General features: G+C 52.2%; 1 protein-coding gene across 1 annotated transcript in view; it reads right to left on the bottom strand.

Moving 5' to 3' along the window:
• Window positions 1-23,376, bottom strand: part of LOC118156969 (BCL-6 corepressor-like) — a 33,463-nt gene extending 10,087 nt beyond the window's left edge. Inside the window, 10 exon segments of the mRNA XM_035311209.1 lie at window positions 3,646-3,915; window positions 4,274-4,602; window positions 8,642-8,995; window positions 9,394-9,675; window positions 16,539-16,722; window positions 17,173-17,226; window positions 17,925-19,478; window positions 19,480-20,751; window positions 21,675-21,753; window positions 23,247-23,376. Of these exon segments, the coding sequence (XP_035167100.1) occupies window positions 3,646-3,915; window positions 4,274-4,602; window positions 8,642-8,995; window positions 9,394-9,675; window positions 16,539-16,722; window positions 17,173-17,226; window positions 17,925-19,478; window positions 19,480-20,751; window positions 21,675-21,753; window positions 23,247-23,332 (4,464 nt within the window). The 5' untranslated portion in view covers window positions 23,333-23,376.
• Window positions 23,377-24,056: the final 680 nt, after the last annotated feature.

The following is a 24,056-nucleotide window of genomic DNA, read 5'->3' as shown; positions in this document are numbered from 1 at the left end:
GACGTGCAGATTTCCCAGGCAGGGCTCACAGCTGCCGCTTCTCAAAGCTTCCACACGCGAAAGCGGCAGAAAGGTTTTTGCTCTTACATCTGCATTTCTGGGCACAGGATTCTGCACGCGCAACGGCAGCACGGCCCACGTCGGTTCGGTTTTAAAAAGAAAAAGCACATGATCCGAAACAAAACACATTTAAGACACCCAAAGGACAGTTTGCTGTTGGAAAACAAAACAAAAAAAAAAGCCCGGCTCTATCAAGATCGGGGAAATCCCATTTTCACCCACACTGATTTTCTGCATGCAGAACCAGAGTCAGGCGCCAGGTTCCAATAACTAACCCGGCGCTGTGGGAAGCCATGTGAATTTAACGCAATTCATCTTGCAGTCAAATACACCATGGTTGAGAGCCTGGGCCAGGCGCAGAGCTCTATGCCGTCGCGTGGCCTCGAAACAATGACTGCTCCATCACTCAACCAAAAATTTAGGATGGTGCGAGTCTTCCTCGATTTGTGTCAGATGCAAAAAAAAATGTAAAAAGCACACATTTCTAAGTGATGCTGTACATACACGGCAGACCCCGTGGCAAGATTAAGCCATTAATTTTGCATTTGCTGCTCTCAGGGATTAACGGGGTACGGCGTGGGGTGTGTGTGTGGGGGGGGGGCATTTGCTTTGTCGGAACGGGAGAATAAAACAACCGCTGGGCGCGACGCATTTATCCCTCCAGTTTCCAAATCTACCGGAAAGCCCGCAATCATCCGTGCTCTCAGTATCCCTGACCCGAGGACTGGTATCCAGGATACAGCATGAAGCTGTTCTTTTAGCAGGCCCTCACCAACCAGGCAAAGGAGGAGAGCGGCGAACCAGCGAGCTGCCGTCCCGGGCACGAGAGCATCCCTCCCTGCTGCTCCATCCCATGCCCCCGGGCGCTCAGCCTGGCACCCCACCGGCCCTGCCTCTGCCACCCGGCGGCTTCTGGTGGTCCCACTCGCCGCCCCAAAAGCCAAAAAGCAGCCCAGGAAGGATGCTCTTCACCCCGCGCTTTCCCAAAGCCGGCGAGAAAGGGCGGTGTGAAATTATACCCGAGAGGCAAGAAATTTTCCTGCAAATCCAGACCACCCCGCGAGGCAAATTAGCGGACGGCTATAGGTAGCAGGAGCGGCGGCCGTATTCAGCGCTGCCTTTAGCATGCAGTTAGCGTTTAAAACAGATTCTGCAGCTCGAAATAAGAAAGGGACCTTTCATCTATTTTCATGGAAAGCAAAGGCTGGTTCTAGGGCAGAATACCTACCACCGGCCGAAAACGCTAATTTTGTCGGGCAATTCTACGTTAAGAGGCTATAAGGAGAATGTCATTAACCACAAAACGTAACCATAAAGACCATAAAACTCTACATTGTTAATTAATTAAATGCCTCATTAACTTTTTTTAACATGATTTATTCAATTTACAAAAAAATTAGCCATCGCCGCCGCATCGGGGAACATGTGGTGCCACAAACACGCTTTTGGTTTCACGAGCATCTCTGGCTGACGTTGGAGAAGGGCCGTGAGACTGCCACGGGGCGATTTAATGTCTGTTCAGGTGCTCTATTCCAACCAGCAGTCTGAAAATCACTCTCGGTTAACCCAGAGAGCCAAGCTCACACATCACCAGCCAGCCCTGGGCCACCACCACTTCTGCGGCCGGCAGCTCATTAGCCAAATCACAAATGGCCACAAGAAACGGTGCGAGACACGGGAACCCACCTTTGCAGGGATCCAGCCCCCGCGAAAAAAAAAACGCCTTTTCCCCACTCCTGTCATACACCACGCATTCCCCTGATGTTGCTGCCTTCCCAGCCGGGATTTATTCCCAAACCCACCGGAGAACTTCCCAAGTCCAGGCAGAGACTAAAAAGCAACACGCGGCACAAAGACAGCCCGTGTTTCCTCTTGCATCACGTCCATTACTCGAGCCTTTTGTCATCTCTTTCCAAAAAGACTTTATGCTCCCTGTAATTCCCCCTCCTTTTTCCCCCTTCGCAAACAGTAAATTACAGTTTTAAGACTACTATTATCTCAAGTCATTTGTTTCAGATGGGGAAAACGCAATGGATTCAAGCGCGACCATAGGCTGCCACGGGCTGCTCGCATCCTGGCTAAGCAGCGCCTGGTGCAGAAGCCTAGTGAAGGAAGGGCAAACCTGGGTTTTGCTGAGACCATGGGATGTGCAGAGCTGAGCACCGTGTGCCACACCACCTGCATGCAGCCTTGAGGCCGCAGCCCTGCACCTTCTCTGAACCCCAAGTCCTTGGCAGTACCGACGGCAGCCACGGCTCACAACTACCAGGCTTTTTCCCCTCTTGGGTGAGCTCAAGTCAGCTGCCGTCGTGACAGAAAATCAAAATCCCTAATCAAACGATGATGGAAATGCCTGCCAAGAACACAAGGTTGCCCAACGGCTCCAGGACCTTCACCTTGGCGAGCCCCGGCATCCACAAGCTTTTCTTACGGGCCGGTGCTGCAGCCAGCTCCCGCTACCAGCAAAGCAGACAGAGTCCTCAGCCCCTGCTAGAGCAAAACCCTGGCCCATCACAGATCTCTGGGGCAGCTCCCACTGACCTCAGAAGGCAAGGTGCCCAGCATCCCACGGCAGCACTCTGCTGCTTGCCCCACGGACAAAGGAAGGCAATGCGTGCCGACAGCTTGCAGCACACACTACGCTACGTTTTGGTTTGGGATCCATAGGAAATTTTAGATCTGTCGGAACTTAAATCATTTAAATGATAAAGATTACCATGGCAACGCTGTAACAACTGCTTCTCCTCCTCCCAGGCCAAATGCCCTGAGCTGGAAGAAGCTCTGCTTAGGGCACGCGCCAGCTTTCCAACACCCCCTGCCTTCCAGAGGTGGAGAAGGCCTCCCTCCAGCCCAGGCTCCGCAGCAGCACAAAGGCAATTTCCAGGCTTCAACAAGTCCCGGAGGCCCCCAGCAGTGCCAGGGCTGATGCCACCAGCCCGCCGGGCTCAGCCCCAAGACCGAGGTCATACAGGTCTCCGCTCACCGCCCTGGCCAACAGCAGCCACGCCGAGGGCAGGAACTGCGCTGCGCCATGGAACACCTCTCTGCAAGACCCCAAGTTGAGCGACAGTGACACTCACACCTATATTGCCCAAAGAAAAGCATGCTTCAAAACAGCTGAGCTGGCGGATTCACCAGTTCCTGATTTTTGTAGCAACAGGGGGGCTGTTTCAGTAGACAACATTGCTCCAGCTACGCTGAGAAGCTCCAGACTGCGAGCATAAAACACGTGGAGTGCTCCTGCGCCGCACCCGATCACGCAAGAGGACACTTTAAGCACTACACCCTGTGTCACGCACCCGACGGCTCCTGGGAGAAAAGAGCGAAAAAAATAAAAGCCTGCTCCTAACCTACACGCTCCTCGCAACTAACAAAGGCAAAAACGACACGGCTCATTAAAGATCACCGTACCGACTTCAAAAAAAAAAAAAAAAAAGGCACGGGTTCTGCTTGCAGATGGTTTGCATTTAAACAGAAGCGAGGGCTGCTCATAAAACTTCACCCCGTGCTCGCTCCCGCAGGATGCTGCCCACCCCACGCCCCCAGCTGACAGCGGCCCCCCGGGGGCACAGGCAGGGCCCTCACCTCGTAGCCCAGGCGTGCTGCCCGCTGCAGGAGGGTCTCGCCCGCGTTCTTGTTGACGATCAGCCTGCGAGCCTCGGGAGGCATGGGCCGGCTCGGGGTGGTCTCCGGCGGGGGGCTGGCCACCTGCAGCGGCGAGGGCTGGGGGGCGGGCGGCAGCGAGGGGGGCTGCTGCAGGCGCTCGAACAGCTTCTGCTCGTAGGGCTTGGCCGGCGAGGAGTCGCAGTCCGAAGAGGGCTCCGGTCGCTTCCTGACCTTCCTCATTACCGTAACCTGTCAAAACCATTATCGGTTTAGGTCGTTTCTTTTTTTTTTTTTTTCCTTCCCCTCCTCGCTTTTACAATGCGGCGAGGGGATTGCATTCTGCCGGCGGAGAATTGCATTTCCCTGCTCGCACTGAATTTTTTAAGAAAGCTCCGCTACGGCTTTCAAATGCAAGGCTCCTCAATACCCGCAGTAGCAGCCTGAACAGGGGCAGGTTAAGAAAAGGAAACACAAAATGTGCAGAGCATACGCAGGAACGTCTGAAGGGAACCACCGCCACCCCGCACGCACGACAGCGCCGTAGTTTTAAGCGGGCTGGCTCCGCATTCGGAGGTGCTAGTGGACAATTAAGTCTAAATAAAGATACCTTATCTTCAGCATTTTCGATATCTGTGGTGTCGTCCCCTGTCAGGGATGACCTCCTTCTCCTCTCCTGCAGTGCCAAGTGTTTTGTTTTACACTGACGTTTCCCTGATGGCTTCTCACACTCGGAGTATTTCTGCAGCAGAGATGCAGGTTGGAAATCCTCCTCTTCATCTGTGTACAGCCCATCTGTCTTCCGGCTTTCTTTAATTTTCTGCTGTTTGGCAGCCAACCTCGAGGCTGGAGTACAGCTTGGCTGAGCCTGCCTTTTGCTGTTTGCATTGGTGGATGAAAGGCTCTTCATGTGCGGAGACACTGGGAATACAGGCAAGCCTAAACGGGAAGGAAAGGCATTACACGTTGCATGGTGTGTTAAAAGCAAAACATATTGCTAGCACTTAACACAAGCTCCTTGACTGCTTAAGAGATCTACCAATTACATTTTCAAATCATTAATATTTTAAGCGTTCCGCATTCAAATTGTAAACAGCATCTTGCAACGCTAATCGTCGCGATGCTCCGATAAAGATCGCGACACCAAATTCCCCGCCGCCCGGGTGCTGCAGGGGCAAAAGCCTGCCCGGCTGCGGGAAGAGGCCGGTCCTTACCTGGGACTGCCTCGTCTGGGTGGGAACCAACTGCTCCCTCACCCTGCAGGGCTTCTCTGCCTCCTCTGCTCGAGCTGCAGGGCTGGGGGGAAGGAGGGAGAAGGAGGAGAAGCAGGAGCGTGGAGAGCTCTTCGCGGGACAGCACCGATGGCAGAAAGAGGGGGAGCATCTCCCTGGCAGCAGTTTGACCTCGAAGCCAGAACAAGAGCACAAGAGGCGATGTGGGAAGCCCCGTGCACGCCCGCTATCCACAGCGTGGGACGGGGCAGGAGCAGCCAGCGGCTGTGTTCTCCAAAAGGCTGCGGGAGCAGAAAGCGCTGGGAGGCGAGGCACGGCCAGCGCCAGCGCTCTGCAGCCTGTGGCAGGATGTGTGCAGGGCTGGGTTTTCTCGGCGGATGAGTTAGAACAAGCTGAATCCCACAATCTGGGCCACATGCAAAAAGCATGGGTACTTTTTTCAGAGTGCGAGTGGGTTCTTTGCAACAAAACAAGGACAAGAAAGTTGACTTTTTATAGCCTGAATTTCCCTCGGGAAGAGAATTGAGGTGACCTCAGAAGCAACTCCTTTGCAGAAAAAAAATGAATTAAAGGTTGCTGGAAAGGAAGGGACACTTCAGCCAAACAATGCCACACCATTGAGGGAAGGTGCAGAAAAAACCCAGAGCACTTGAAAAAGGCTCCTTTGCTCTGAGGAGCCTCTGAAGTGATGCTACTTTCAGCACAGAAGAGATGGCAGGAGCAAGTAAGGCGCAAGGCTGCTCAGAGAACAGAAACCTTGATTTAAAGGGACTCGATCCAGAGCCAGTTGGTTAAAAAATATATATATATATAAAAATCTAGAATACTCTTAGTGGGCAGCTTCGTACTTCTGTCTTCCCTTAAATAGAGCTGTGAATGCAACTTGCAGAAGGCTTTCTGGATTAAGGATGAAAACAGAAATCCCTCAGTTCTTCAGAGCCACTTTCTAGAAAAAAATGCACACCGCGGCTTGCCAACCAGATGTCAGGGGATTTACAGGACACATGATGTGCAGATTGTTCAGCAAAAATCCACAAAATTTCGGGCTCTGCGATGAGACAAGATGCCTTCAAGTTGTAGGCTGAGCCTACTGATGCAAGGTCGTCTTTCCAACTCTGCACGATATAAGAAGAGTTTCTCATTCTCCTGTTCCCCACTAACCTAAGTGGAGGAGCCACTTAGGACAAAGCCCAACTCCAATACAGAAGCATCATCGTTATCTCCTTAACGACTTACGAAAAAAAATCACTAAGATGGAAAGCAAAAAAAAAAAAAAAAAAGAAGAGGGGGAAAAAGCAGGTCTGGAGAAGGAGAGAAGTACAGAAAGGACGGAGGAGGAATGCAGAGGAAGAGAAAAGCAGAGGAAGAGAAGCACGTTTCAAAGAACTGCAGGCTTTCCCATTCAGGGATGCCGTGGAAGTTTAATCACCACCAAAAACGTGCTCCCAGCCTGCAAGCTTGACGTGAACCCTGCGCTCCGCTCTGACCTCCACGGTGGTGACAGCAGGCACGGGGCTAAATGTGTGCTGCCGCTGAGAGATCAAGAGCAGCGAAGCGATGCCCAGGAGCTTCAGGATCAATAACACTGCAAAAGGCCGGCACTCTCCAGAAAAAGCCAAGCACCAGCCCAGGAAATGCAAGAAATGAGGGCTGAAAAAAGGCAAGTGGTTCATCCTCAAATCCCAGCCCATCTTTCTGGCCACGACACGCGCAATGGGAGAAGAAAAACAAGAGCGAGGATATCCCCTTAATATCCATGCAAGAAAAAAAATGTAGAAACAGGCCTTGGAGTGATGTGGGTTGTGGTGAGCCTGACTCAGAGCAGAATTAGCTCCCCTGCCCACAGGACCAAGCTGCACGCTGCCTTGTCCAGCTCCCAGGGGAGACGGATGGGGTGACCGCAGGGATCAGGGCTCCCGTGTTGGCCGGGGACCTGCAGGCACCACCTGGGAGCCAGAAACAACTATTTGCAGACACAGAGGGAAAAAGAGCTGCGAGTGACAGGGGATGTTCCCGTGTTCGAAACACCCGCTTGTGAGCCATGCGTTGGAGAAAAGTTTGAGGGCAGGTCCCGGGAGAGAAGGAAAAGCTAGAAGTCTACATCCCACTGTGACCACGCCACAGAGAATGCTCTGTTGCACAACAGGGGAAATTTCCCCGTCCTAGTGAGCTGCAGAAAAGGAGACTCAAAGGTTTACACTTCAGTGGGGCTGGGGGAGCGCCAGCAGAGGGATTTGAATGATCTCCAGTGCCTCCGCACAATGGCTGGTGCGGCACGATTTAGTCAGGTTTATGGGTTTATTAGAGGCTCCCAAAACCAAGTTTTCCATAGCCACGGGGTGACTGAATCTGAATACCTCTGGGGAAAGGGCATAAATCGGGAGGCACATTTTGATTTCCTGAGGTCATGTGTGAGGGAAGCCTGTTGCTACCATGCGAGGCATTGCAGGGGAAAGCTAGAGCATCCTTACACGATGTGCCTTCCTGTTAGCGACCTTCATTTAATCTCTACAAGGTATCTTCTTCTGAAAGTACAACGGGGAGCAGGTGATGGGCAGGGATGTTTGAGCTGATACCATGCTCACCAAAGCAGCACATAAAGCAAGGGAGGAAGACTGAAAGCTCCCTTTAAACTAAGTTTTGATCTCCTGTTCCACAAATCCTTTTGGAGAACCTTCCCCAACCATAAGCATCAAAGTCTGGGGTTTCTGCCCTCAGGTAAGCCTAATGAGGGGAAAGATGGGTGGGCACCTTTAGGACAGAAGCGATGCCAATAGTTCTGCCTGCGACCTGGAGATGCCACCCAGGAAAATTGTCCCCAAGTGCAGGACAACCTGGACTCAGTCCTTTCCTTGGCACGGGACAACGGGATCCAATTGCCTTGTTCTTCCCCCTTTTGTGGGGTCTCAGATGGATAACAGGTAAGGCTGACTGAGGGGTGGAGTGCCACCAGGCTTGATGAAGTTCCCAGCCCTTGAAGGAGCACAACCAACCAACTCAGAGCTCCCCACCACGGGGACTGCCCAGAAAAGAGGGGTAAGAAGCTGGAGGAGGGGAAGAGGGAGGAAGGGAAACTGCCAGAGACATGGCAAGGAAAGCCGATGTAGTTGAGGAGGTGACGCTGTAGGAGAGAGACACTGGGAAGACCTCAACACCTGCATGTGGAGCAAGCCCAGGACAAACCAGCCAGGCATCCCCAAGGAAGGAAGACGAGACTTGCTCCTGCCCTGGGAAAGGCAGAGAAGCCCAACAGTGCAGAGGGTGACGGAGGCGTTGTGTTCCCCAGACAGAACCACTAGCTGTCCTGACGCTGCTTCACGGGGTCCCCGCCACCCCAACCCAACCCCACGCGTGGTTACAGGCTCCCTCCCGCGTGGCCTAAGAGCCCGCTCGCTCCCTCGCTGGCCCAGAACCATCGTAAGCCCCCCACATCTCTAGAAGCACAAACTCCATCTTCACGTTATCTCTGGAGGGGTTATGGAAAGCCAGAACGCACACACACGCACAAACACGTAGTTACACGCACATACACAAACACATTTGCTTGTCTGCCAAATAGCAGCTACGGTGCAACTCTTAGAGAGGAGGTGTCAGTGCTTATACAAATGGACATCTACAGAAAGATAGATAAGATAGATAGATAGATATTTTTAAAATAAAGCTCTCGACAATTCCTTAACATCGGTGGCAGCATGCGTCACTGTAAATGCTAAAGCCAGCTGGTTTCCCTAGTAGTCTCTGCATACCTTGTTCATTGTCACTTGTTTTGAGGGACTCTTCAGACCAACTTCTATTGCTTTTGGCCTCTGACCTTTTCTTGGTGTGCCTTTCTTCTGTGAAGTCTTTGACCTTTGCAGTGGCCTCTGGCTGAACAGCCTCAGCTAAATCTTTCCTGCTTTGCCGGCCCAACTTGCCGGACGGGGATCTCTCTGGTGACACCTGCTGCTCCCATAGTTCCCTAAGATGCTGCAGGTGACGCTGCTTTTTGGGATGGAGCCCTGTTAATTCAATGCACACCTTCAGGTTGGTCACCTCATTACAATTGGGCTCTTCTAAGTGGTTAGAGGAATTGTTTGTCATTTCCCTCTCAGGCCAGTCATCTAATGGAAAAATAACTAAAAATTAATCAAAAAGCCCCCTCAACTTAAAACAAAAGCTACATTTCACTTTCGGGGCATATAGTCTCAGCTTTACCACCACACTATGCATTTTAAAGGTTCGCTCATTAAGGGTTACATGCACTACAGTAACTTGCACTGCTGTGGCTACAGTGTCCAATGACTAGTGCTTTACCCTCATATACCGAGGTTTTTATATATACATATATATATATACACATATATATACATACATATATATACATATATATAATTTTAAGTGAAATGACAGTGCTCACATTAGTAACTATCAAGTTCAAAAATGGAAACACATTAAGCCAAAGGGACGTTCCTTTCACAAGACATTCCTTGAGAGAGACCACAGCAAAATGCCAGCTTACCTTTGGAGCTCTTCTTCTTTTTTGCCTTTGATATAAGCTCATCCTGCAGCTCGTCCACAAAGCTTTCGTTTTGGCTGCCATCATTTTGCACTCTCTCACCAGAGTGTTTACGCTTCCTGTCCAGACGTGGACATGGATGTTGGCCAATATCTTCTGTTGGCTGGTCTTCCGCTTTCTCATATACAGAATGTCTCTCTAAGTAACATTTCTCATTTGAGAGATCTTTTTCCTCCGGAGTTTCAAGAAAGTGACCTTGGTTGTTTTCTGCACTGGCAAAATTACCTAGAAATATAAAATAGAAAAGACATAGTAAGTGCAAAAGAATTCATTGCGAGAAAGCTATGCTCTCCGATCCCTCCAATGTCATCCCTATCATGACTTAGGGTTTACAAGGCATGCAAATAAATACGAAATTGTACTTCAGAACAAATCTCCTCTGGTCAGCCTAAGTCGGCAGTTTTCTCAAGAGCTAAGTACCAATCCCCCGAAAGTACGATACTTGGTGCCGTTTTTTTAAATCAGTTTAAGAAGTATAAAATTCACAATACTTGTAGCCATAGAAACATCACAATATGCTTTTTTTAAATAAAGAAACATCTTTAGATATCAAAAGCACAGACCCTTTTCAGCATGCACCTCGCCCCAAAAAACCTTGGTAAGTGATAATCCAAGCTTCACTTTGCGACGACTTCCTTTTCAAAAATACTTTCTGACGATGATAAAGTATTAGTTTTTCACTAATTCATAATCTTTCCCTAACTTCGCGCATCGAAATGCAGATTCTGACTTAAAAGCATTTGTCCCTTCTTCTGGAGATGTAAGTGGGAAACGGCGCACGCACACACACACACAGGAATACCACTAAGAATAGCTATGATATTTTGCAAAAAGCTCTACTTGAATCCAAGGTTATAAAAAGGCTTCCTCACTTAAAGCAATCAGCCAGTCGCTGTATATCACACGATCTTTATCACCTTCTTTTAAAAAAGACCTCACTTATTCAGGGAGCATTTCCAGCAACAGCAACCAGGTGAGCTTTGAAAAGCCTCCCGGAAAGTGGCCTGACAAACTGGCACAAAAATATCACGTTGCCACACTTGCTGTGCCTTCACCTCCCCCCCAGCTCTCTTCCCCCAAAGTTAGGGACAGCTCAAGTGATTTAAATGGATGCTTGACTTAAAATGGCACTTCATCATCATCTTGAATGGGTAGTCTTTCCTTGGCTTAGCCAAATGAGTAGGCAGAGGTGGTACAGAGTGTGTGGCTGCTCATCAGCTTTCTATTTAGCCCTCATGGCTCAAAAGTGTATTTTCTCCACGCATGCCTGCTGCTGTTTGCCTCTACTCTCCCTCCTGCGTCCTGGCAGCTCACAGTCCCTCTTCCTCTTCGCCCTTCCTCCTCGCTTCCCTTCCCATTCATACATCTGCCGGTTCCCAGCTGGACTCACTCCCATCCCCAGCCTTGCAGACATCTCCTTCCTCCCCCCGAGCCTCCCCAGCCTCCTCCTCCTCACAGCGGGCCTCCAACTTCTCCACTTCCCCCTCACCAGGGCAGGGGCTGCCCCCTTTTCCAGCCCCCTGCAGCCCCTCTGCCCTCCCATTGGGTCCCAGCCCCACCACATGCCCCAGGGCACCCCGGGGTGCAGCCCAAGTGCATCCCACCCTGTCTGGAGGGCACCTTCCTACTGCTTTCACCACCATCCTTGAAATGCCTGCTGTCAGAAGGGGCAGGCAGAAAAAGAAAAAAGAAAAAAATAATAATAAAAAAAACTCTCTCTGATGAGATTTTTCTTCACCACAACTTGGAAAAGGCCCCGAGTACCACCCAGCTGTTTGCAGGCACCGGAAGACCCAACAGCATCGTTTTACACTGCTTGGGAAGCTGCCCGCCGGGCTGCTTTATAAAACAGCGGAAGATATTTGGCCAAGAAAAATGCAAACAGAAGCTGACTTTCTCCAGGCGAGCGTCAGGACCTTCAGGCCACTCTGCTATCCGGCAACCCTGTGTCCCCCAAACCCAGGCAGACTTTGGAAACACGCTGCACTTGTGCACGGGGCAGGGAGCAGCTGCACAGCACACCAGCCGTGGCTCACACTGAGGAGCTGGACCAGCAGCCTCTCCAGGATCCCGTTAGAAACACCTCTATCAGATTTCAGTTTGCAATTTTGATGCAAGCTGCTCTTTCGCTGTAAGGAAACATGGTAATTTCAGCCCTCTGGCCCCAGCAGCAGCTCCACACCACAGCTCCCGCTGGTCATCCCCAGGCCGGGGCAGCCCTGCTGCTCACGGCGCTGCCTGCCCCTAATAAAAGCAGGCACATCCCGACCGGCTCACGGAGGAGCTTGCGCGGGGTCAGAGGAAGCAGCAGCAGCCCGGGGAGGGCTTGGATGCTCTTAATCTTCGAGGCTCACAGGAAGCAGCAATCTAATTCCAGCCTGCCGCCACCGAGGGCGACCGGCTTCGGATTAATTCCTTTTCTACTCGAGGAGGGCTTGGCACGGCGAGGCAGCGCGCCGCCCGCCCGCAGACATGAAAAGGAGGGCAGGGACGCCGGCTGGCAGCTCTCCCCCGCCGGCGCTGCGGAGGACGGCGCGCACCCGCTCCTGCTCCCGCGGGTAAGAGCATGAAGCAAGCGACCTCTCGGCTCCGCTTGCTAATCCCCATTGCATAACCACCCTGCCGCGGCGGGGACGACGGGGCTGGGACGCTACGGGGACAGGATGCTATGGGGCAGGGACACAATGGGGCTGGGACAACACGCAGGATGCGTCCTCCCCACACCGCCAAGACTCCCTGCCTCCATCGCAGACCCTGCCGCACACCCAGGGGGTCTTTCCCCAGCAAGACCAGCAGAGGAGCACAGGCTCTGGTCGCACAGGCTCCACTCTGTCCTCAAAGTGTTTTGCCAACAACCTGGACCAGCCACAGTGCTGCCCCGTATTAAGGGAGAAACACCAGCTGGAGGCACGGCAGCGTAAGCCTACCTTGTGCCCTCAAGAAGAAGAATTTGTTTTCTTTTGTCCCCCACCCCTATGTATCTACAACATCCTCTTCTCTGCCCCAGGAGGAAAACAACAACAGAATACTTTGGGTTTTCGTATCATCATTATTCAAACAGCGAAGAGGTAGCCTGAAACATAGGATAAATGCAGAGTTCTCCTAGCAACACACCTCGATGAGTAAGGAGATTAAACTCTTACACGTGTTCCTTCCTCAACCCTCAAGCGCTCGCGACTCTCACCACAGCTGTGAGAACCAGTACCGACACCTCAAACCATTTCTTGCTGTCCTACAAAGCTACAGACGAGGAAGAATTAAGAAGAGGCTTCTTCACGTACGGTTTCTGCCCGAAGCCCTATTTCCTCAGCAAACCGGCTGCGACCTCGCGAGAAACAGTTACACACACAGGCAGCCGAAAAAAAAAACACCACCCGCACAAACTGTCCTTCGTTCTTCCACCTTCCTGTTGCGGTCAGCTGCTTGAGACCAGGGCCTCCCATGCAATGCAAACAAGGAAACACATCTTAGCGTTTAGGCTGCAATTCTTTTGTTCAAATAACATGGCAGCTATAAACAGCTTTTCCTCTTCCCCGGAGCAACCTCGTATTGCACTCACTTATGCAAGACACCCTTTATTCATCCCGGCACCGTAACGACCAGCCAAATGCTAAAAAACAGTACCCAGCATCGAGATCACAACGTGATTAAAAAATTCAGCAAGACGCCTTCAGCATCGAATTCAGAGCGTCCCATGGGGCAGAGGAAACATGGCTGATTTTGTCTTGTGTTGTTTTTTTTCCCCTCAAAGCATCCCTGCTTGGGAACTTTCCAGATTTGTTTCCTTCTGCCTGAACAAACAAACCACCGCCATCTCCCTGGGCTGACTTTTTTTTTTCCCCCTCTTTTTCTGCACTATGTCCCGTCGAAGGAAGGGAATAACTGACCAGGGCAAAGGACGCGTTTACTGCTCCGACCTTTCGTTTGTTCAGGCATATTCACAGCCCAACAACAACAACAAAATAAAGACGTGGATTACCACGCCACGTGCAAACGGGCAGCTCGCTCCGATGCTGAAGATGAGCCGCGAGCGCTCTGGCAAATCGCAGCCTTTGCTTTCACACACACAAACTGCTTTAACTTCTTCCTCGCGACCTCACGCCCGAAGATCAGGCTTTGAACCTATCAGGTCCTATTTTTCCTGGTTAAGGATTAAATGGGAAGTGTCTCCCCGCTGTAAAATTAGATGAGCGGGTAATTATGCTCCCGACGAAGAAATTCGCGGCGTGCAGAGCGTGTTCAATCTTTCACACTTCAGTATGATTTCCAATACCGCTACGGGAGCTCTGCTGCGTACCGACATGCGATCGTCACATGCCCGTATTGATGCGCGTGTCCATGCCAATAGCTTAAATCACTTGATCTCTGAACAATTCTCTGACTCATGACATATGCATCCCATAATTTACCATGTTTGTGCTATGGAAATGCACCGTACGAGCATTGCCTCAGCAACATTTACAAGTCACCTTGGCAACAAAGCAGCTTCGCTGCTGTTCTCATAATGCCCAGCAAAACCTAAACAAGATGGGAGAGAATTAAAACACCTCGAGGTTAGCCCCTGGCTTAAATTTCTGAGTAATCTGGCAGCGTGGCTACCTCCCTTAAATCAGGCACGAAGCTGCCACCTCTCTCCAGACAGCGCCATGAGGCTGAAGGCGGCTGGCAGCACTGGAAAGCTACGCGCTGTCCAGTCGGAGGAAAAGTTTAAGGAATCAGATATTGCGCAAAATCGCTTTTGTTGCCGCAAAAAAGATAAGTCAGCTCGTGTGCTGTACACCTGGGAAAATTATCGAGCCACAGGGCGAGCTTAAAAAAGAGCCCGCATCCCCTCAGGTGCCTCCGTGAGCACCACCTGCCTGCGTTATTCAGCCTGTCCTGGCTGTTGCGCTGGCAGATTTGGAGGAGCCGAGGGGGCGAGCAGCTGGCACGGCCCCGATCTGGCGCCGCAGGCGAGGCAGCGCCGCAGCCGCGGCAGCGGAGGAGCCCTGCAGGCAGCCGGCAATCACAGTTTCGGTTGCGGTTTTCCTCCTCCCTCCCCGCTGACACCAGCCAGGTGACGTGCTCCCGGCGGGGGTCTCGCGGGGCGCGCTGCTCTGCTCGGGGTGGAGGACCTCTGCGGCCTCCCCATCGCTCGCGGGAGGGAGGAAGGAAAGCAGAAGAGGCTCCAAACCAGGAGCCGTGTCGAGTTAGCGAGCTTTCAAGCCAAACGCAACAGCGCGGTTAGAAATTGGAGGAAACGGGAAGAAAATAGAGTTTCTCCCACGAGCAGCGGCCGTGGCTCTCGCCGGTGATAAACGAAGGAGAGGGGTGAGCGTCGTGTTGGGAGACGTGTCGGGAGCGCTGGCAGCTCGAGCCATGCCGGCACGCCGAGCACCGGAGGCAATCCCGAGGCGTGAAACTCGGCCTCCTGATTTATCAGCTGCTATCCCCGGGGGCAGAAGGTGAAACACCGCGATAAAAAACTTTTACTGAGGACTGAATCTGTACCTGTAAGTACTGGCTGCTGCACGGCCAAGCATGCGAAAGAGGAGCTCCCTCAGCAGAAAGGAGATGAGATTTTAGGGGTCTACAGATGCAGCCAGACTCTGAAGTATCACGTTAATTCAGGGCTAATTAGCAGCAGAGAGGAACGAGCTAACATAAGGCTGAACACGCTTTCATCTCAAACACATTTTAGCCAGCAGACCTAGACGAGACCATTTAGCCAGCAGAGCTGGAGACCTCACTAAGTGATGAATTTAAGGACGCGCCGTAACATCAGCCTCGTGCAAGGACGGCGGAGGAGAGGCTGTTTCAGCAGACAGCGATGCTGCACCGTCCTTCCTCCCCCAGCCCCCAGGGGGAATGCCCCACGTGCCCCCCACGTGCAGGGTCTCGCTCTGTCCCTGTGCACTTCCCCAACCCCACAGGACCCGGCTGGCCCTGCCACCAGGGCAAGCTGGCAGGAGGACCCCAGGGCATCAGCAGGGCAGCAGCCGCCGAGCTCTCAGCTTCAGCACGAGGACTGCAAGCACGGCGTTGCCTTCCTCCCTGGAGCCACCCCAAGGCACCGTGGTAAAGGGAACACCCGCCTGGCTTCCCGGAGGGAGCTCAGCCTCCCCGTCCCCACGCCGGCACCTGCTCCGCTCCAACAATTAAAACTTCCCCGTGCTGTCTGGCCAGGCCGACTGTTGTTCACGCTGTTATGTCAGTGACAGCGGTAGCGCAGTAACTTGATTTAGGTGAGTAACCGAGCAAGTACGATTGACCGGCATGCTCTCTGCCAAAAGCATTAAACAAAGACCAGAGCAATAATTCAAAGTTATTAAATTGCCCGAATGAAATCTTCTTTCTACTGGCCCTACTCATGAATCTCCACGTACAGAAGAGCACAGCTAACCACCAGGTTACACAAGTGCGTGCACACCCACAGATGCACACACAGGCACACGCGCTGTAAAGCCTGCACTGCGCTTCCTCTTGTTTCACAATACTTTCAGCATCATTTTTTTTTCTCTGGGTGGTTAACAACAACGCAGCAGCAGGGGGAACTGATCCTTTCCTTAATTATTTAGGTAAAAGAAAAACAATTTGGAAATTGATGGCAGCCAGATGCTTACCAACGGTTCCCAAATAAAAAGTGATTTTGTCTGCATGCGGTAAAAAAAGTTAATGCTGCTTATTCACATTTGCCTTGCTTTCGGGGCGGCGCTGCTGGCTGCTGCCTCCACGGCCCCAACACCTTGCCGCAGCCTCGAGGGAGCAGCCAGCCATGCCGGCCCCTGAGGACTGCATCGACCAGACGCCTGCAACCCCCGCCACTGCAAGAAGTCATCCAGGCAAACAAGTTTTGCATAATTTGGAGCTATACAGGTGTTTGTTTTTTTTATGGCTGAGCCAGCCCGGCACGTTCCTGCTCCCATCACCCTTCTGCCCTGGCCATGCCACCAGCACCCAGGGAGGCTGGGATTTGGGGCCTCATACATTCACGACCTGAACCAGCAGCACCACAGGAACACGAAGACTATCCCACGCGCAGCGCTGCTGCGAACTGCCGCGGCACGGACACACGTACACGCTTCAGAAAGCCATCGAAACTCGCTTACATCTGTCATTGTCATTTTGGTCAGCAATGGCATCTTCCAGAGCGACAGACTTTGGCTTCTTTTCACTGTTTCCTTTCAAGTTTTCCCAGTCTGCCTGGCTGAATCTGCAGACCTCTGAGTCTTTGGTAGCTGTTTGGCCTTCTCTCTCTTTCATCTCCAACTCTGAGAAGCGCATCATTGCACGCTAGAAAGAGAATTGATATGAAAAAAAAAGTCTTGCGATAAAAGTGACTTCATTTACCTTACCTTATATGAAAGTATTTCCAAAGAAAAATCTGCTCAAAACCAATGTTTGAGAGAGACAGCTTAGCGTAAGAGTTTAAATTACCTGACTTGTAAAACAGTATTCTAGCATCTATATGCAAATAGCCACACAATTCTTTCAAATGTAAGTAGATAAATATATATAAACATACATACTGTATATAAAAACAAAAACATTCCGTTTTGGAGGTAAGAGACAAAAACAAAAAGGAAAAAAAAAGGAAAAGAAAAAAACAACAAGAACAAAACACAAAACTGTACAATGAATAAAGACGACCATGGCCCACAAACTTCCCTTTGTGTATTTGGAAATGAAATTTAACTCAAAGGTTTATGTAAGAGTCTAGTAATAAAAATTTGAAGAACTGACCTCACAGTAAGCAGCAGGTAGACATAAAATACTGTCCTCTTGTAATCCTTCCATCTATGTAATTAAAATGGGCACTCAATGGATCATTTAGATAATTTCATCCATTTTTATAAGCACAAACCACTTCTTTTCTTAACAATGCAAAACAATTTGGCTTAACTCATCTGTTCATTAAAAGTAAAATACCTTAAGGCTATTCCTACACAGTATCTGTCTGCCATCCCTCAGCATCAAACCTCAGCACTGCTCCTACTCTTTACTACACATTCTCCTGGTGAAAACGTTGCATAAGACCCACTAATACATGGCTGCTACTCCTCTCCATCACACGTCACGTTTGGCATACTAATCAGAACTTCTGGATACACTTTGCTGGCTGACACTACAGGCCAAGTGAGAAATTACAGCCACCGCAAGCGCTAGCATAGCATGCATTCCTGCTCGACTCCCCTCCGTAACTGCAAAAACATTTCATACATACATTAACATTTCTATCAGATCTTATTAAGAGCCCTTTAAAACTTACTCGTGCACACATACAATAAAAGCCATACATACTCTTCTTTACGTAACCTCGCTTTAATTAACACGCTTCTTTTGCTATTTTTAACCATTCCTGACAAGCACGCCCTAGCAGAAAAAATCCCTATTTCCCCACCTGCGCTGCTTATACCAAACTTTAATACTTGACTGCAACTTACAGCAGAGAAATCACTTAAAAGCGCCGCGGTGGTTAAGCCGCAGGGACTCACCTGTAGCGCCCGCTGCTCCCGGCTGAGCTGACTCGAATCTGCGTACAGTTCGGTCGTCACACACTTGAAGCGGTCACCTACATAACCGGCAGAGTTTGCGATCCTTTTTGCCAGTTTAGATGGCTTGGGTTTCAATATTTTGCCATCTGCAGAGTCCGCGTCGTCGGCTCCATCTTTGGTATACGTCTGATTGGTTTCGAGGCTCGGCTGCGCGCTTCCCATGCAGAACTGCTTCGCGTCGTCCTGCACTTTGCCAAAAGCCAGAGCTGGGCCATCGCTCTCGTGGGCAGCTTCCAGGAAGGCAGGCGCGGGCTGAACGGCCACCCTCTCTTTATTTTGGCTTGCAGGTAAGTCCTCCTTCCTCAAGCCGAACACGGCCGAACCCTGGCCTTGCTTAAAATTATAGGTTTCGTGCAGATCGTTATTCCTTCCAAACTCCTCTCTCATCACAATAAAATCTCTGTGCTGAGACGCCTGTTCTACCTTGTGCTTCGTAGGGTCATTAGCCTGATTGCCGCTCTCGGCAGCGAAGCCGGTTTTTGTTAAATTCGTTTCGCTTTTAGCATCCTGCTCATCTCGCAGGAGGTCCGGGAAGAGGTGCTTGTCGCTTTTGGCAGAGTTTTTGCCGTGGCTGGAGCTCTGGTGCAGTTTCACGTTCTTGTCGCCAGCTACCTCGAAGTGCATCTTCCCGCCGGTCTCCAGCAGCTCGGGCAGCCTGCTGCGCAGCGCCGGGTCCTCGTAGCGCACCCTCTCGTGGGACCTCGACCTCCTCTCCGACTTCTCGTCCTTGCTCATCTCCAGCGCCGAGTGCTGCAGCAACATGGGGTGCACCATCCCCATGCCCAGCGCGTCTTGGTAGGTCATGAACTCGCCCCGGCCGGCCGGGAGGCTGTAGGGGAGGCCGGGTTTGGGAGCCAGGTGTCCAGGGTAGAGGCTGCCGTTGGGCAGCAGGACCGGGTGCGGGTACACGTGCCCCTTCCCGTGCAGGGACAGGGGGCTGATGGCCAGACCCTCCGGGACGGGGTACGGGAGGTAACTCCTGGGGTAGGGCAGAGGCGGGGAGCGAAACGCCTCGTTGGGCGGCAGAAATATGGGGCTGGAGGCCAGAGCGCTCTCGCTGGCCTTGAAATTAGCTTCCTGGCCGCAGGACTTGGCCACCTTATTGCTGTGCTTGGCCGAGGCGGCCAGGGGCTGCCCGACGTGCTGGATGACGGAGGCCGTGCTCTCCGCGCCGCTCCGGGCCGCCTTGGCACAGTCGGCGTTGGCGTTGGGAGCCGGCGAGGCTGAGGCCGGCCGCCCCCCCGTCGGCACCGTCCCCGCAACGCTACCGACCACCGCCTCCGTGCCGCCCATCCTGGGGCACGAGGAGCTCCGCTGCTGCGGGATCACCCAGTCCAGAGCCTTGTTTTTCAGCGGGACGCTTTTGCCACTCTCCTCACCGGGGCCGGGGCCGGGAACGATCCAGGAGGACGGCGCCGTGCTGATGATTTCGGGCCGGTAGATGGGGCAGCCGTTCCCGGGGGAAAGGGTCTCCTTCGGGGCATCGCCCCCCCGGCAGCAGCGCGCCGCCTCCAGCCCGGCCGTGCACCAGCACCGTCGGCGGCATTTTTTTAACATGCTCCGCTTTGCCAGCGGCCTCGGCGTCAACCACCTTGGCCGACAGGTCCAGGGGCTTGTCCGTGACGTCTTTGGTTGGAGCCTGCTTTTCCAGGAGCGGGGGCGACCGGCTGTCTTTTCGGTCATGGCTGGCCTTCCTGACGTGCGGCGCTGCCTGGGCAGGCCCCTCGGCGGCCTCGCCGGCCTTGGGCAGCTTCCCGTTGGGCAGCCGCGCAGGTGGGAACTCGCCGCTCACGTTCAGGTAGGGCTTGGGGAGCGCAACCGAGGAGGAGGGCGAGGTGGCGATGCTGGGGAAGTGTTTGTGAAACTCGGCGTAGGCGTCCCCGACCTGGGCGGGCAGCGGGAGGCGGGGGGACGGCCGCGGCGAGTGGGGCAGCAGGAGCGCGGGGTCGGGCGCCATGCCGGTGGGCGCCGTCTTGGCGGCAGGGACGCGGGGCTGTTTGCTGTTCTGCAGGTGCGGGTAGGCGTGCGCCTCGACGGGGGTGCCGGGGCTCACCCCCATCTTCCACGACAAGCTCTTGTCCGGGCAGTGCACCAAGGGCGGGATGGCCGGAGAGGCCGAGGCGGCCGAGATCCTCATGGGCGAGGCGAGCGACGAAGGGATGTGCGGGGTGACGTAGTGGGAGGGAGGCAGGTACAAAAAGCGTTCACCGTTCGTGCACACGGGCGAGTAAGCCAGGTGCTGCGGTAAGCTGTAAGTGGACTGCTGAGGTAGCAATGCCTTGTACATGTTCAACGAATACTTATTTGGTGAGTCAAGAAAAGGGTATATGGTGGGTGTCGCCCCCTCCATGTAGGGATTCACCCAGGGGAGCCTTAGGTAGCTAGCACCATTGACACCGAGAGGGCTCTGCTTGTCGCTCGCGGCTCGGTCCAAGCCCAGCGTCTCTCCCGTCGGGACAGAGTTTTTTTGTATTCCAGGAGGCGTTTTGTATATAGCACTGAAGCCGTTCGGGCCTTTTCCAGCGACAGCTGCATTTTCTACCGCTTCGGTGGGATTAGACTTAAACTGAATCTCTGGATTTCTTTCAGGAGTAAATCCGAGACCAGCTATAGAACTCGTAGCATCCCGCGATTTTTCGGAGCCGATTCCACACAAGCTGGAATAGACAATACTACTGGGGACTCTGAGTCCTTCTCGCATAAGTCCAGACCTGTCCATACTCAGAGCTGCGAGACTGTCAATGCGATGGGCTGTAGTTGCATCCACCTTTACAGAACAAGAAATAGGTTACTTTCGCATTCTGCTAAAACTGCTACCGCTCAAACTACAGATACACGTCATCGTTTTGAAGAGAAACACCACCAAGGCAAACACGTATTTCGCTGGGAAAGCATGCACAAGGTTGACCGCGCCGGAAAGCGTGAGGACAGGAAGCTGCAGAACAACACAGACCACCGCAAACAAAAAGATAAGGATCACTCTACATCCGAAAACTAAAACCAAAGGCTTGAGGACCCATAGCCCAAACACCCAAAACTGGCCCAGAGCTGATGCTCAGTGGCACCGCTTCCGTGCAGCGCTGCACCAGCTGGCTCCAACTCCTTCACTCCAGCCCCACAGAGCAAGACGATGAGGATGAGGGCAAGGAGAGCAGAGCTTGGGGGAGAGCCAAGAGAGAAGGAGGGAGAGCATCTCCTCCTCCTCCAGGACCTCCTCCGCAGGTTGATCCGCAAGGCAAGGCATCTAAGCACGTGGCGCAGAGGAACATCTGCCGTCACTCAACAGCACAGCGCTGAATTTCTTCTCTGCTCGCTGCTCCCCACGTACACTCGAAGGAGGAAACTGCCAGCTTTGCTGAAATGTCGATGTGCTCAAGGATTAAACCCTCTCGTTAGACGTCGCAGTGTGCTGCGTGACATTACTCATGACGGAGCGCAGGAAAGACGGTGAAGTCACACAGCAACGCACACCAGAAAGTCAGAGCGGAGAGACTAACGAGACAAACAAAAAAGTCCCGTTTCACCGCTTCCCAGAAAGAACCCCTATGTGCCCGAGCACGGCTAGAACTGCAAGAAAAAGGTATTTTAATTGCTTCTCCAAAGGCAGCATGCACTAACGCCCGAGGGTGGGAGACGGGGCGGGGAGGACAGGCGCTGATGCAGTTTCAGCATGAAGCTACGGTTTCTTACCACACTGTGATTCAGGTGATTTTCCTCCCTCAACTCCAGTCTGCTTTTCGGTGCATCGCCATCATTAACTGGAATTTTCCTATTTTAAAAACAGAAGCTTATTATCGGGGGACATCCCATGCATTTCATATCAGCACGAGGTTGTATGGCCTCCGTACTCTGATTCCCCCAGAGAGGTCCCACACGACACCGTATTTATCATGCCGTGTACCGACGCACGGTGACTACTTCACGAAGCGAGGACCATTTGAAAACAGCTATAAAGGGTTTTGAAACTAGGATCGCGCCAAGCACGTCTCGGAGTAGTCTCTTCCAACACACACGACTGTTGCCAAGGTTTTCTATTTTGACCCCCCCCTCCCGCCGCCTTTTTTCTTTTCCAAGGAGAAAATACACCATTTTCAACATGCCCTTTTCACGTTCCATCCATAAACACGGCAAAGGAGAAAATTAAAACACACACACTTGTATCACACGAACGTCAGCTGTTCCATGCTAAAGAGGGAGCTGCACATCTGTGCCATACCAGTGTTGCAGCACTGGGACTTGTTATCACAGAAAGCACCGATAAAGAATATACCTTAGTGCCAAATTTCAAATCCCAGGGATAAAAACCGCTGACATGTGGCAGAAGGAAAGTTTCATCATTACCCCAAAGAACTCCTTTCAATCAGAGCACTTAAAGGCACACCATCGCTTAACTGGGAAACGCAACGATAACGCGTTCGTTCCGTCAGCGACACGTAAAGTCGTACCTAAAAAGCTGTGAGGAAAGGTGGGGGCTGCCAAGTGAGACGTTTGGCTGTTTTCCTGCAAGGTTATGTTTGCAAGTAGTTTTCCCTGCAAAACCCCAAAAGTTTCCCCGGCTTCTGTGAGGCTTTCCGCACAATGGCGAGAACACAGGCTCAAAGGGAAGGCAGAAAAACACTAAAACCACACAAAATTGGCACGGGGAATTGAAGGCGTACCTGAAGCTCCTGCTGAGCACTGCTCTGCTTCTTAAGAAGCTGGGTTTTATGCGAAGAGGGCACTGCAAGTGCCTGCGTCACCCCAGTGAAAATTATTTAAAAACGCAATTTTAATCATCAAATGAACAATATTTGGAAGAAAAAAAAGCGGGGTCAAAGGGAAATTCACTTCTGGCAGGCGGACAGGCCACTGTTCCTATCACACAGGCCAAGCTGTTTGTTCGAAGGCGGAGAACACCGAGCGCCACGTCCGAGTCCCCCCGCCGCACAGAGCCACTGCGCAGCGCCTGCTTTAATTCCCCTTCACAAATATGAAATAATAAATTAATTGTAAAAGCGCGTTTATAGGCTGCTTTGGGGAGTAATCTCTTTAAAGGGCGTCCCCGCTTCGCTGACCCAGGTTGCCTGTTAAATAGTAAATCACCAGCTGCTCTACCGCTCTCGGGCACGGCTTGTTTCTCCCTGCCTTCCCCCTCGGAGCCGGGCTGATCTCGATGCGAGAAGGCAGCTCCCTGCTCCGGCACCGGGGAAGCGAACGAACTCCGAGACCTGCACGCTGCAGAATTACGGCGCGGTTTAACTCGCCAGGAGCTTAAATATTTACCTGTCTTCATTAATTCCACACATGCGGACCCTTTCATTGCTCATCCAGCTATGAACGTTGCCATACAGGGGAGTTGCAGAAAGCATGACGTCTTCTTAAAAATCGCTGCTTTTCTTCACGGTTTTATATTCTATTAAAAAAAAAGAAAGAAAAAAAAAAAAGTTGAGCAGATTTGTCTAGGAGGAAGTGCAAACATCACAGCGGAGCAGCCAGCCTCCCTCCGGGTAATTAATAATGAATGCAGGATTGGTGCGGGGAGCGAGCTGCCTACGTTAACCGCTAAGGGAGATACCCTGCAATAAAGGAGCAAATTGAGGGCATTTATAGGTCAGAGGAGATGGATCTTTTCCCCAGCGCGCATCCAGAAAATTAAGAATCATTCCAGGCTATCGACAAATAAAACTTTCTCCGCCGCCTTTAATTTGAACACGAAATGATTCAGCCGGCCAAGTGCGCGCCGGTACCCAAACGTTCACCTCACAGGGGCTGAAAGAGCAGGGGAGCCCCTGGGCGCCGGGGACAGGCTGGAAACCACCCGCAGGCAGGCAGGCAGGCTGACAAAAGACCCACATTGGGAACGCACGGGAGCAGGATGTGCATCGCAGGAGCAGCAGCCCCGCACCGTGTGCGTGAGCCGCGCCGAGGGCTGGGAAGGCGTTCACGTGAGGAGCGAGACCGAGGAGCCGCTTTTCGCGGAAGGGAGCCAAATAAAAACCTCCCCTTGAGCGTCTGCACATGGCTAACTTGGAGAAAGGGGTTAAAAATAGTAAGTGGGTTGGCGAGCTCCCCACCCCTTGATTTGATTAAGCA

The sequence above is a fragment of the Oxyura jamaicensis genome (assembly GCF_011077185.1).
Source record: "Oxyura jamaicensis isolate SHBP4307 breed ruddy duck chromosome 1 unlocalized genomic scaffold, BPBGC_Ojam_1.0 oxy1_random_OJ106658, whole genome shotgun sequence".
Taxonomy (NCBI): Eukaryota; Metazoa; Chordata; class Aves; order Anseriformes; family Anatidae; genus Oxyura; species Oxyura jamaicensis.
Note: the sequence above shows the minus strand (reverse complement) of the source record. Positions and strands in the feature narration are given on the sequence as shown.